Source organism: Montipora foliosa, chromosome 13 (assembly GCF_036669935.1).
Source record: "Montipora foliosa isolate CH-2021 chromosome 13, ASM3666993v2, whole genome shotgun sequence".
Taxonomy (NCBI): domain Eukaryota; kingdom Metazoa; phylum Cnidaria; class Anthozoa; order Scleractinia; family Acroporidae; genus Montipora; species Montipora foliosa.
Genome location: NC_090881.1, coordinates 12,393,989 through 12,406,488, shown reverse-complemented (window position 1 = coordinate 12,406,488; position 12,500 = coordinate 12,393,989). Strand labels below are relative to the sequence as shown.

Below are 12,500 nucleotides of genomic sequence, written 5' to 3'. Positions count from 1 at the left end.
CCTGCTTCAGCATTTTTTTAAAAAGTAAAGTAAGATGTGAGCCAGTGAGCAGTACTTTTGGTACAATTATTTTGAGACTCAAATCTTTGTCAGGAAAAAATGGCTTCCGAGTTTCATTCTTTGAATTAAGTCTGACTTTTCAGAAAGTTATTTGTTTGCCAATAGAACAGAACAATATCTGAAAATGGTCAGACTGTTGACCTTTTCGATGCCTTCAATACACCATAGGACCCATCACGTAGCCCTTATGGGGGACATTAAAGAACCCACAACCTGTTAAAAGAGAGTAACATGAGGAGTCCCTGGTGTTGTGGTCTGGGCACCTGTAAATCCTACTGGTAATTTCAGTAAGATTACAACGGAAGGCATTTGCGCAATAGTCTCGAAGAGTCTTTAGTAGAATAAAGAACTTCCTTGAACGACTCTCATTATCCACTTATTATTATCCACGTATCTTGTTCTCTAATAAAAACACTCACATTATAATTAACTCATAAAATAAGAGCTATTTACATGTATACATACCTTCCAAGTCACTGAACTTGTCCCTCAAATGTTTTGAAATTTCTTTGGGAGCAAAAGAGGACTCATTAAGCGAAACTTGAAATTACTTTTTTGCCGACAAAAAGTAAGTTAATAAAATGTATCAACTCACCATGTGTCTCCTTTAGGGTGTCTTTGCTGCTGTCGTCATCAGTTACAAGCCTCTTTAGGGTGTCTTAATCAAAGCAAAGCATCAATTGAATAAAAAAGTAAATTCTAATACATGTAATGGGTAAAATTTTCCTTCAGGATTATTTAAGCGTATGCGAACGTTTACATGTATCTGCGGTGTCAATGGTTGTCTGGGACTTGTTCATCACAGACAGCTTGCGATTGTGCAATATTGGTAATCGCTGTGCAAAATTAATTGATTTCGCATAGAGGAGTCCTCCTACAGTAAATTCATGCCAAAAATTTCTGGTTTAGTGACTCTCGCTCTGCGCGATTCGCGTCGCGGAGGACGCAAATCGTGTAGCACGCGACGCGATTCGCGTCTCGCCTGAAACACGCTGAGACTGGTAACATTTGAGTGGTACTGTATACACTGAAACAAGTTGACAGGAAAAGTATATAATCTGTTCCCGGAAAACTCAACTGTCTCTTAACAAAGATGGATGAACTGGACAAGACATGAGATACGTTCATAGAAAGACAGTTGACACAGCTTCAAGATTGACTTCCTGATTTTGGCAAGATTTCCACACAAGACTCTACTTCATTAAACAATTCGCTACTTTCCATTTCCATAATGCAATGCGTCTTGGGGGGGTTGTTTGCATAAAACAATTCAAGTCATTTAAGCCTGGTTTTTTCTAGAGACGAAAGCATAAGCACAAGAAGCATACGCAAACTCAGTAGCTTGTTGTTCATTAGAGCCTTCTGTTAGAACAATTGACACTGATTAACAACAAGTAAATGCGCTTGCGTGTGTAGCTTGTGTTTATGCTTGCGTGCTAGTGGAAACCAGGCCTTTCTCTTGGGATTGTACATGTATCATGCTTCAGTGAACTGGATATCCATTGTTTTAATGCAAATAACCCCCCAAAATGAACTGTATGATGGGATTTGCGAAAATAGCAAATGTTGCAGTTTAGAATTTTATTGGTTTAAAATTTTTCAAATCACTTCAATTTTGCGTTTTCTTTGTCTAATATCCAGTATCGTTATCTGAAACAAGGGAAAATCAAAATTAAACTGGTTTAAGAAATATTGAGTAATGTTTAACAAGAAACAATTTCAAAAAAAGAAATAGTGTTTCGTTTCCGGAATGGTAAGGGAATGAGAAAAGTTAAAATATTGTAGTGTGGTTCACTCGGTCTGTCATATTTATTTCGCTTCGTCTATTGAAACTCTCGAGAAATAAAGATAGAAATGTTGACGCTAACTCTCTGAACGGTGAGAAGCCTGTCAAGGAATGTTAATCATTAAAGGGAAGAACAGATGCTTGTCTATTTGCCCAGTACATTGAAGCTTAAAGTCTGCAAATACCTAATATGCCACGGCATAACACTTCAAATTCCATATTCCATGAATTACTTGTGTTACATGTGAACCTAGGCAGTTATTAGCTTTAAAAAAAACTGGTTCCTGGTTAACCCAATTTATTACTATGGCTCACCAGTGCGAAGATTGTTTATATGTATATTACTCATTATTGGATTTTTTAACAATAGATCGCTTTAATCTCACCCAAAATCATTCAGATAGTCAAAACTTGATTTTTATGACCCATTTCCTTCGCTTTTGTGTTTGTCAGCATTATGATTTGCGATACTTCAGGTTCACCTGTTCACAAGTTTGTTTTCACATCTCATAGATGTTTGGTTTTCAGTTACAAACTCTGTTTTGATTGGCTACTCAACCTCATCGTGTAAATAGTTCACCCTGCAGTGTTTTATCGGGGTTTGAAAACACGAGGAATAACCGAGTGTTTTTAGACCTGATAAAACACATGCTGCGAGTTGTTTTGAACGGCTTGAAGACATTCCACATTCCACAAAAAGTTTGTTCCTGTGGACTCAGAAGAATGGTTCAAATTGCGACAGGAGAATATTAGCATACAAGAAAAACAAGCTATGCCTTATTAGTATTATTTATATGAAGAATACTAACGAGGAGTGTTTTATCAGGATATAAAGCTCATGCACCTTACGTTTTATCGGTGTTTTGATAAGCTGTTTGACTCTTGAATTATTAATGAGCTTTTGAACCAGGAAAAAATTCTCGAACAACAACATATACACACTCTTGCGTTTTAAGATAACAATAGCTGTGAAAATAGACTGTATTTAAACTGTTGCACTTTTTCTTTTTAATTTCATGTTGTCTTTGTTTAAATGGACATACACCTATCAAACAAAATGGACTAATCTGGAAGAGATAACTACCGACAACAGAGTTTGTAGGGCACATGCATCCTGAGAACGGTAGGCGCAAGGAATTATAGTAGTTGTTGTGGTTAATTTTGTTCCTTGGTTAAATATTTCCGTTTACAGTGTCCCCCAATTAGTGCTACAGCGCTAGAACGACTAGACACTTCAATAAACTTCCTTTCCTTTCCTTTTTCCTTTTATTGTTCTAATCAGCTTGATTTCACTTGCCTTTGTTTTAGATTACGAAAATGTCTCATTTTAAAAATCAAACAATGTTTATAAGGGAAACGAAAGCAATGGGTAAATTTCTAACTGCAGAGTATTTCAACAGTCCTCTCTGTGATGCCTCCTCAACTTATTAGCGTTTTTTAAATGTATTGTTACTCTCATCTCTTTATGTACTGTGTTTATTCCTGATGTCTGCATAGTAAATTTAAACAAAACATGGCTAGTATCTAAGAAAACCTAAATGGAGAAGTTTATTTTAAGATACTAGACATTTGAATCATAACTATGTTATGACATGTACCATCTAGTTAACTTGATTTATTAATACATGTATTTTTAACGTTTATTTGGTTATGCATACATACATGTACACAAGTGTTTTAAGATGTCAATTGTGGTGAAAATACTGTCTTTAAACTGTTGAAGTTTTTTCTTTCAAAATTTAAAGTTCTTTTTGCGTCAATGGACATAAACAAAAATTTTGTACACTGTAAGATACAACAACCAACGACAGAAGTTTTAGGGCATAATACCTCCCGAGGACCATACATTTAGGGGCAAAGTATCATCAACTAGACGAAAGAGGATCTCAGGACACTGGATAGGAAAACAAGAAAGCTGTTAACTGTTTACCTAGCATTTCACCTGCAGGCAGATGTGGACAGGTTATATTAATTTTCAAAAGACCAGTGGGTGGGAGACGCTTGTTAACTGTTGAGGACTGTGTTAGCATTGAAATTGTGAGAGGTTGCTGAGGGCTGTTAAAGCTGAAAGAATATTGAATCAAGTCCAGACAATATGCAAAGCAAAGAGTTACTGTAAGAATGGAAAGGCAGCTAACCGGGTGGAAGAATAGGGCATTGCACAGACAGCTCATCAAGGGGATGCAAAAAAGAGAAAGTTTCACAGTTATAGGATTGACTAAGGAGAGGTTATACCCTCAAGAAAGAAAGTGAAGGACTCCTTACTGAAGCATAAGATCAGGTGTTACGAACAAACCAGGTCAAGAATAGGATTGACAATGACGATGTGTCACTTAATCCTACGCGTTACTTGTCCGCAGAAAGGGAGGAAATCATTTGCTAGCAACGAAATTAAAAAAAAAAAAAAACAAGCAAAAAAAGCAGTGGCAAAGCCACTGGAAACCTTGCCAGAAGTTCAAAAGTTACAAACACTTAAATTAACTCATGAAATACGATCTATTTACATACATGTATCTCCACCTACCTTCCATCTCACTGATCTTGTCCTTCAAATGTTTTGACAATTCTTTAGGAATAAAAGAGACAGTGATTAATTTTTAAGCGAACTTTGAAAATACAATGTACATGTACCTTTGCAGGAGAAAAAGAAAACAGTTTTTCCTCCATCCCCTATGATTCAAAAAGTCAATAAAATGTATCAACTCACCATGTGTCTCTTTGAGTGTGTCTTTGCAGCTCCCTTCATCTGTTTCAAGCCTCTTCAGGATGTCTTCATCAAATCAAATCAATGGATCGATTAATCAACCAATTGAATAAAAGAGCAAATTTTAATAATGGGTAAAATAATATATATGTACACTGAAAAAAGCTGGAAGGAAAGGTACAGTACAGTAACTATGTAATCTCTTCCCCGAGAACTCAAACGTCTCTTAACGATTAAGATGGATAAACTGGACTAGAGATGAGAAACGTTTACGGAAAGAGACTTGACATACCTTTAATAGATGAATTTTGGCAAGATTTTCACACAAGACTCTACTTCATTACTAACATGCTCATATGTATTAAGATACGATTATAGTGGTCATAAAGAAAAGACTTTAAAGTGTCTTTAAAGTGTTCCTGAGTTCAACTTTTTTTCTTTGAAATTTTGTGTTCTTTTTGTGTCAATGGACTAAATTATGTAAGAGATATCTACCAACGAGAGAGGTTTATGAGAATACCTTATTATAGGAATTATATACCTCTTACTAACCGAGTTCGAGGTCCGTACTGTAAGTTACGGACCGAGTTTTTTCCCGTTGATTTATAAATCAACGGGAAAAAACGACGCTCCGTAACTTACAGTACGGACCGAGAAAACGAGGTTAGTAAGATGTTTATTATATCTCTGAGGTTAACCGACACGCGGGCAAGGAAGCTAGTCAAAGTGAAGCGGAAGGTTCAACTGCCACAAAGAATGCCGTGCCAAAATCCCAAAAAATAAATCTTCTTCGCTGTTAAGTTTGAAATAGTTGCTTGCAAGATTCAAACAGTTTTCAATACAAATTTATGCAACAGAAATGACATGACAAACTCGCTAGATGATGTTTTGTCGAAATTTTAAATTTAGCGGGCTGTACAGCGGGCCGTACTGTAGAATACGGCCCGCTAATTTAGCCAATCACAGCGCGCGTACTATCTGAGAGATATAATAAAGGAAATTAACCCTCCATGAAATTAACACGATTTGTTAAAATCCGTGTTAATTTAAGTCGCGCTAATTATGTTGAGCGCTATTTTCGGCAACGTTAATTAAGTGCAGCAATAATTTCCGGGCTTCTTATTTTAACCCCAATTTTGAAGCCTCTCCAGGCATTTTTGACACCTAAAAAAAAAATAAAATAAGGTACAAGTTTTCTTTGTTAGCTTTTCTTTCCGTTAATCTCTGCATTAATTAGGATTTTGAGGACTGTTTTGTTGACCAGAGGGCTCAGTTTTGTTCAATGATTTTTTTTTTGCATCCAGTGTTGAATAAATTTGTTCCAGTGGTCACCACCAACTGTCTTAATCGCGTTAAGTCCTTTATCGTGAAATTCTACCGCTTCCTTCTCGTTAATTTTTTTTATTTTACATAAATTCATGTTAATTTAAGTCGTGTTAATTTTCTATCTTCCGTGATTTCATGGAGCGTTAATTTCCTTCTATAAGATACACATGAACATCTTAGCTGAGGACCATTTTCAGGCACACGGGATGTTGTGACTTGTCAGAATATGCCAGTGACACATCAAAATATAAAAGTCAGAAATTTCGAGACAAATGAAAGGATATACTATACGTAACTGAAGAGAGATAGAGAAGCACACACAGCGCACTTTTACCTTTCAACACACGCATCTTAAAAATTGGGTTTTTGCGCTGAGCGGGACTCGAACCCACGACTCCCTGATTATTAGTCAGGGCAAAAACCAATTTTTCGGATGAGAGGGTCGAAAGGTAAGAATGCACAGTGTGTGCTTCTCTATCTCTCTTCAGTTACGTAAATCAAAATATAAGAATAATAATTAATAATTGTAAGTTGTATCCATTTTGCCTGAAAGTAACAGGCAAGGTAAATTGGAATGTTTTTGAAGTTAAAAAGTTTCTTTGGAGTGTATTTAGAGCCATTTTCACAGCTGGAAAATTAGTTTTAAGGTGGCTCTGAATCTGCCCCCAATAAATTCTCACCCCACCTTTACCATAGTCCGTTAATTACTTTAAAATGCGGTTATCGGGTTTGTTTTTCCTTTAAAAATTTTGTGTGTATAAACTACACATAGAATCATTGTTGTGATGGTGGTCTCATCTCATTGACCCTATTAGGATTTTCTGAACAAAAAAGATGCGATTTTCATGAAGCTAAAACTTTAATTCATTTTCTTTCCATCTTATTCAATAATTATACACCTTAATCTTAGGTTTTTGAACTACTTCTCAATATACCCTATTAAGTAATCACATTTCTGCTGCCATGTACATTGTACATAAGTCAAGTACATTGTACATAAGTCAAGTACATGGACACACAGGTAAGGTTTTCAGTTCTTCTACTCTTACTATAAATCGCAATGTTCATTTATGGTTATATTGTTTTATTTAATTAATAAACACACCTTTCACCTCTCCAAATCCCGACTTTAGCATTTCTGGATTAAAGCAAAAACCAACAAAAATGAGTCAATTTCTATTAGTTTGGTTTACCTTAATATGAATGAATTAACCCAAGAATGACACTAATGGCGAGATTTAACTCTGTCTGACAGAACATGACTAAAAGAGATGCTAAATGCTGTTGGCTATCTGCCCATGGATGCTGCATCTATGGCCTGTGTCAAGAAGAATTTACGTAGACTTGCACTAGCCCCTTATAATGTGCCTAAGCCAGTCATTCAATGTGATGCTTCTCAAACTGAACTTGGCACAGCCCTCTCGGTGGAACAAACGAAAGCACCCAGTGTCTTTCAGTTCTCATGTGAATAACGAAACTGAACAGTACTATGCACAATTAGAAAACGAGCTCATTGCCATAGTCTGTGTGTGTGAGAAATTTGACTAGTAAACACTGTACATCTTAAAATTTGAAATAAGGAATGCAATTGTCCAGTCCAACCATAAACCACTGGAAACCACACAAAGAGAAGCCTATCCACAACCATAAGGTTAAACTTTTAACTATCAAACTCATTTTTGGGGTCGGGCATACCTTCTAAATTTTCATCATTCTTTTTCCACTGTTTTAGTAATTCTCGATAGTCCTCCTCAACACCAGGATCCATGCACTCAGTCTCCAGTCGGCTGATCACACTGGCATCTGCTTTAAGGGCTAGCAGTGCATTACTTATATCCTGCCATTGGTGACTGAATGTTACATCATCAACAGAAGCTTGGCTGGCATGAGCGTAAATTTCATTTCTGTAATACTTGATCCTCACTATGTTTGCCTCAGGACTGTTATCACCAGCATTTGGAGGCTTGTCCCAGCTTCCAGTACTGGCAGGAGGAGTGAGACTGCATATATTTCTCAGCAGTACCATCAGAAGTGTAATGTCAAAGCTCCCTGATGACACAGATGAAGGAGAAGTTGGGTACAGGTTTTTCCACTGTGTGTCATTCAAAATTCTTTTATTTTTCAGAGACTGTAATGTAGGGTGAGCTGTTGACAAACTCTTGTGAAGAGTAGCTGGAGGGTGTATTGTGTCAAAGGTGTCTCTCAGGACCTGGGTGCCTACATCCACTAGAAGCCGGCACAAACGAGCATAGTTGGTTGTCTCCTTTGACGAGGCAAATGGAGCTGGACCAGATGCCATATTCCAAACTGTTGGCTACACAAGCATGGAAAAAAATGAGAGTGGTTTATTGCAAATCAAATCCATAAAAAGAAAACCAGTAATGGCATTTGGCAATACACTGGCGGCATTCAGCAACGCAAGGGCAGTGTAGCACCCTCTGAATATGAATTCATGATAGAAGTACAAGGAAAGTGTAAACGCTTGCTCATAAATGCTCTTGTTTTGTAGTGGAAGTGCACTTAGCTATGAAGCTAACTCACAGGCACCCCACTCTTTTTTTAATAATCAGAAAGAACTTAAGCTTAACAGAGACATGATTAAGAACCCCAATTGACAGAAGACATCCATTCGGCTATTTACAAAGCATGGTAGAGTTGAACCCCGGCCATAACCGGAAACAAATCCAAACCAGAGGATAGAACGGGATTTGAACCACGGGAAACTGCATGCTAAACCCAACGCCCAAACCACTTGATCACGCCACCTCCCAAGTTTACCATTACAAGTTAAATCAAATCGAATTCCCTCTAACATTGGCAAAACTAATTTTTAATGGCTATTACAATTTAATGAATGAATGATAATAACTTATCCCTATGGAAGTGGTACAAGCAATTTTCGGGGGTCTTTCTGGAGGTACAGTAAATGTAGATAAAATCTGCATGTTTTTAGGGGTGTATTATATTGGGACACCAGAAGTCTGACAGCTAACAAATAAAATAATAATTATTATTATCATCTATTACTTTCCAGCTCGCCTTAAATTATTTTCTCCTTAATTGGTCTCATCAGAAATTATGCAGAGCCTGTCACAGCACATTACTTGTGAACTAAATAATAATTAGCAATGTGTAGTTTCCAATCTATACTTTTGCTTTCTAAGTTAACTGCAATAAATCAATAGGAACAAAATAATTATTCAAACGACTAAAAATGAGCTGCACTCTTACTCAAAAATTACACTCCTTCATGAAACAAATATGGAGGGTCATAATTTGCAAAATAAAAGTTAACTGTGGCTGGGAGATGAAAACTGCCATATGTTCTCTGTAATTTTGTCCCTTTGGAATTACAGGAAATGTATGGCAGATACCTCGTTTCATTTAAAATTTCTACAATAGCCATTCTCTCCAACTTTATTCGGCCCCACCTTTGAGCTCATATATCCCTGAGTAAATATTACATCTCGAACTTACTTGTATTTGTTAAGACAGACGCATTTACTTTAATTTGCAGCTGGGAAGTTTTGAATTGAGCTCATGTTGCTTATGTTGAGTTCTAAGTGGAATCATCAGCTTTCAATCTCAATGCTCGAATTACGTATGCATGTATTGCTTTGGTCTTTGTAATTCAATACGATTACTTAATCGTCGTGCGAAGGTAAATTTAACCAATGGTTTCCAGTTTAGGGTTTCCTTTTAAGCACAGCGAAAAAGACTCTAACATACGATTTCGGGGTGGATTTTTATGTCTACGGTAAGCCAATCCAGGACCGCTGGTCAAGGAAACGGAAGACTCTGGGAACGAGATTGACGAGATTCACTTACGTGTTTGCAGCAGGGTGGGTGTACTCGCCTGGTTTGCAGTGCAAAAAAGTTTGTTTGTTTGTTAACTTATCGATAGCCAATCGTTAATTGATAATCAAATGTTCGGGATACCCGAAACACAGATTTAACTTCATAGTAAATAAATCAGGCAATGGCAAGAGTGGAATAGCTGTCAAATGTACACTCCGATCGAAAGCACATGCGTCGACGTTTTCAAGGATCTTCACGGTAGTGTATTGATATCAGTTGGATTCTAGCCTCCTTGTTAAAGGAATATAATGATATTTTCAAAGGCATTGGAACTGTTAGTGATTTTGAGCATAAAAGTGCTATTGACCCTTACGTCAAACCTGTCAGTCAACACCTAAGACGCATACCTCTCAGTCAAATTGATGCAGTCAATCACCATTTCGGCCATTTTTAAGTCCGTGGGGAATAAAGATTTTGTCTTTGAATTGTCTTTGCCCGTCCAGCCTCACACTAAATAAGAGGTTAGACGGACAAAGTCTTTTGTTTGGACATTGAGTGATATGGGTCTATAACTGTTAACAGCTGACACTAGTGCTTCCCCCACCGTTACTGTGTCCAGTTAATGCCCAGTCAATGTCCACTGTTGGAATTTCAGTACTGTGGTTCTACGGAAAACGAAATTAGAATTTTTTTTTTTTTGTATATTTATTTCATACTATTGGCCATGCGACAAAAATGTTGGTTTTTTGAGATTTAATTTTGTTTACTTTTCCTAGAAGACACTAACTTAATTAACTAATACCAAATAAAGTAACGAAAGTCCTTTTTCTCACGAGAAAGTTGTGCAAAGCCACTGTTAGAATCATGGTAGGTTCGTCTTCTTTTAAAGCAATAGTTGGTACTCGTTGTTCTCACGATCTACACGACTATAGCAAATTATGCATCAGTCAATTCCAGCCGTGCTCATCCCCTCCGCCCTGGCTAATCCCCGGGTATTAGCATTTTCTTAAAAAGATGAGCAAATTTCCCTGCATAAGCTGTCTAAATGCCCCGGGGAGGGGATGAAGAAAGAGGGCAAATGCCCCGTCATCGCCTTCCAACACATCTGCAGTTTTTTTTATGTATATATATATATATATATTAATCAGTGAATAAAACGTTCAATTTTTCAGTATTTTAATACAACAGTAAGACTTCAAGGACAACAGGCCAAAGACCAAACTCACACTTTTCCTCGCTTAGGGTCAAACCACACTCCAACAATCGATCCATAACCTTGAGCAACCGCTCCTGGTGCTCCTGTGCATTACGAGCAAAAACAGCAATATCATCAGCCATATTCAACACACCGGCAAGGCATTTAAGAACCTTCTGAATGGTATACTGAAAGCATTCAGGTGCGCTGGTCACACTCATCCTCAGCCTCTTTATTCTAAACAAACCCATGTGTGTTACGAATGTTGTTACATCTCTCGACCCAAGCTTCAACTCACACTGGAAAAACCTTCTCTTGAGGTCCAACTTTGAAAAGACCTTTGCCACATTCATCTCCGCCAACATCTCCTGCCTCATATTAATACACATTCGGACTTCACCATTAGCCTTGGGGACAATAACTATTGGGCTTACCCACCTGGAACCACCTCCCTCTACAGGCTCAATTATATCCTCAGCTACCAAACGCTGAAGCAACTGAGTGACCTTGTCCTTGTAACCAAAGGGAACCCGTCTAACTGGCTGTGCAACTGGTTCACACTGTGGATCAACATGAAGCTTAATACTGGAACCCATAAGCTTACCTACCCCTTTAAAGCATTGTGAGTACCTAGACTTAATTACACCCTCTAGATTTTGCTCACTAACAGCAGCTTGTACATGTAATAATGACAGATCTCTAGCGGTCTTTGCAGACATCAAATTACTGATAGCATTATCTCCATCATAAACAAAAAACACAGCATCAACAGACTTATCTTGAACCTTAACTACTGCATGAAATTGAACCCTCATGTTCAGAGGTTTACTCTGTCCAAAAGAATAAAGTGTCTTACTAGGTTTCTCTAAGATTACTTTGTTCTTTATCAGTTCATAAATCTTTTTTCAGACAATGTTAGCAACTGCTCCACCATCAATCAGAAATGGAATGTTCTCACCGAGCACTTCAGCTACACATTCAGGTGTTTCATCACTCCCTGCATTTCAAACTGCACACAAGAAAGTTACTGAATGACTTGAGGTTTCCTCCGTCTCAGCGTCGGCAACTCCTTCTTCTATCTGATTTTGAGTTCCTTTTCTACTACTACTGGCGTGAATTGCTTTGAACTCCCCTGTGACCGCTTTGTCTGCTTGCAGAATTTCGCACCTGAGAAATGACCTTTATGTCCACAAGTGTTACAGGTTTGGTTGACAGCGCTACATTTTTCCTTGTCACTCGCGAAAACATATGGCTGTAGTAACTCGAGCCAAAGTTCCTTTTTTCACTGTGTGAAACGTCGCTCGCACGTGCACTCGCAGTCGCGCCATTGCTTCCCTCTTCGATCAACAAGACCGTGTTTGCAATCTCAACAGCTTCATTCAGCGACATTGTTCCTTACTTTTCTAAGAGTTTTTTCGCTATCGCTTTGTTATTGATTCCTTAAATGAACTGCTCAACTAAACAGTTGTTGAAGGTCCATCCTGTATACCCACAATAACTAACGCCGTGTCTTAGCCTAGCTTCAAACTTCATGACTGACTCGTTCTCCCCTCGAGTCATAGAGCGAAACTTGGCCCTTTCCATGCGAGTATTTCGGTTTGTACCACACTGACTTTTCAACTTGGCTGTTA

General features: G+C 37.8%; 2 protein-coding genes across 3 annotated transcripts in view; both read right to left on the bottom strand.

Annotated features, from left to right (window-relative positions):
* LOC137984012 (NLR family CARD domain-containing protein 3-like) overlaps nt 1-737 on the bottom strand; it is an 86,648-nt gene extending 85,911 nt beyond the window's left edge. For both annotated transcript variants that reach the window (XM_068831220.1, XM_068831222.1), the window contains exons 1-2: nt 656-737; nt 526-567 (exon numbers count right to left, since the gene is read on the bottom strand). The gene's annotated coding sequence lies outside the window, so the exon portion shown is untranslated. The remainder of the gene's footprint in view (nt 1-525; nt 568-655) is intronic.
* A 953-nt stretch (nt 738-1,690) lies between these two features.
* The window catches only part of LOC137981713 (E3 ubiquitin-protein ligase DZIP3-like), a 16,706-nt gene continuing 5,896 nt past the window's right edge, over nt 1,691-12,500 (bottom strand). The window contains exons 2-6 of the mRNA XM_068828775.1: nt 7,572-8,190; nt 6,982-7,014; nt 4,554-4,616; nt 4,371-4,412; nt 1,691-1,710 (exon numbers count right to left, since the gene is read on the bottom strand). Of these exons, the coding sequence (XP_068684876.1) occupies nt 1,691-1,710; nt 4,371-4,412; nt 4,554-4,616; nt 6,982-7,014; nt 7,572-8,175 (762 nt within the window). The 5' untranslated portion in view covers nt 8,176-8,190. The remainder of the gene's footprint in view (nt 1,711-4,370; nt 4,413-4,553; nt 4,617-6,981; nt 7,015-7,571; nt 8,191-12,500) is intronic.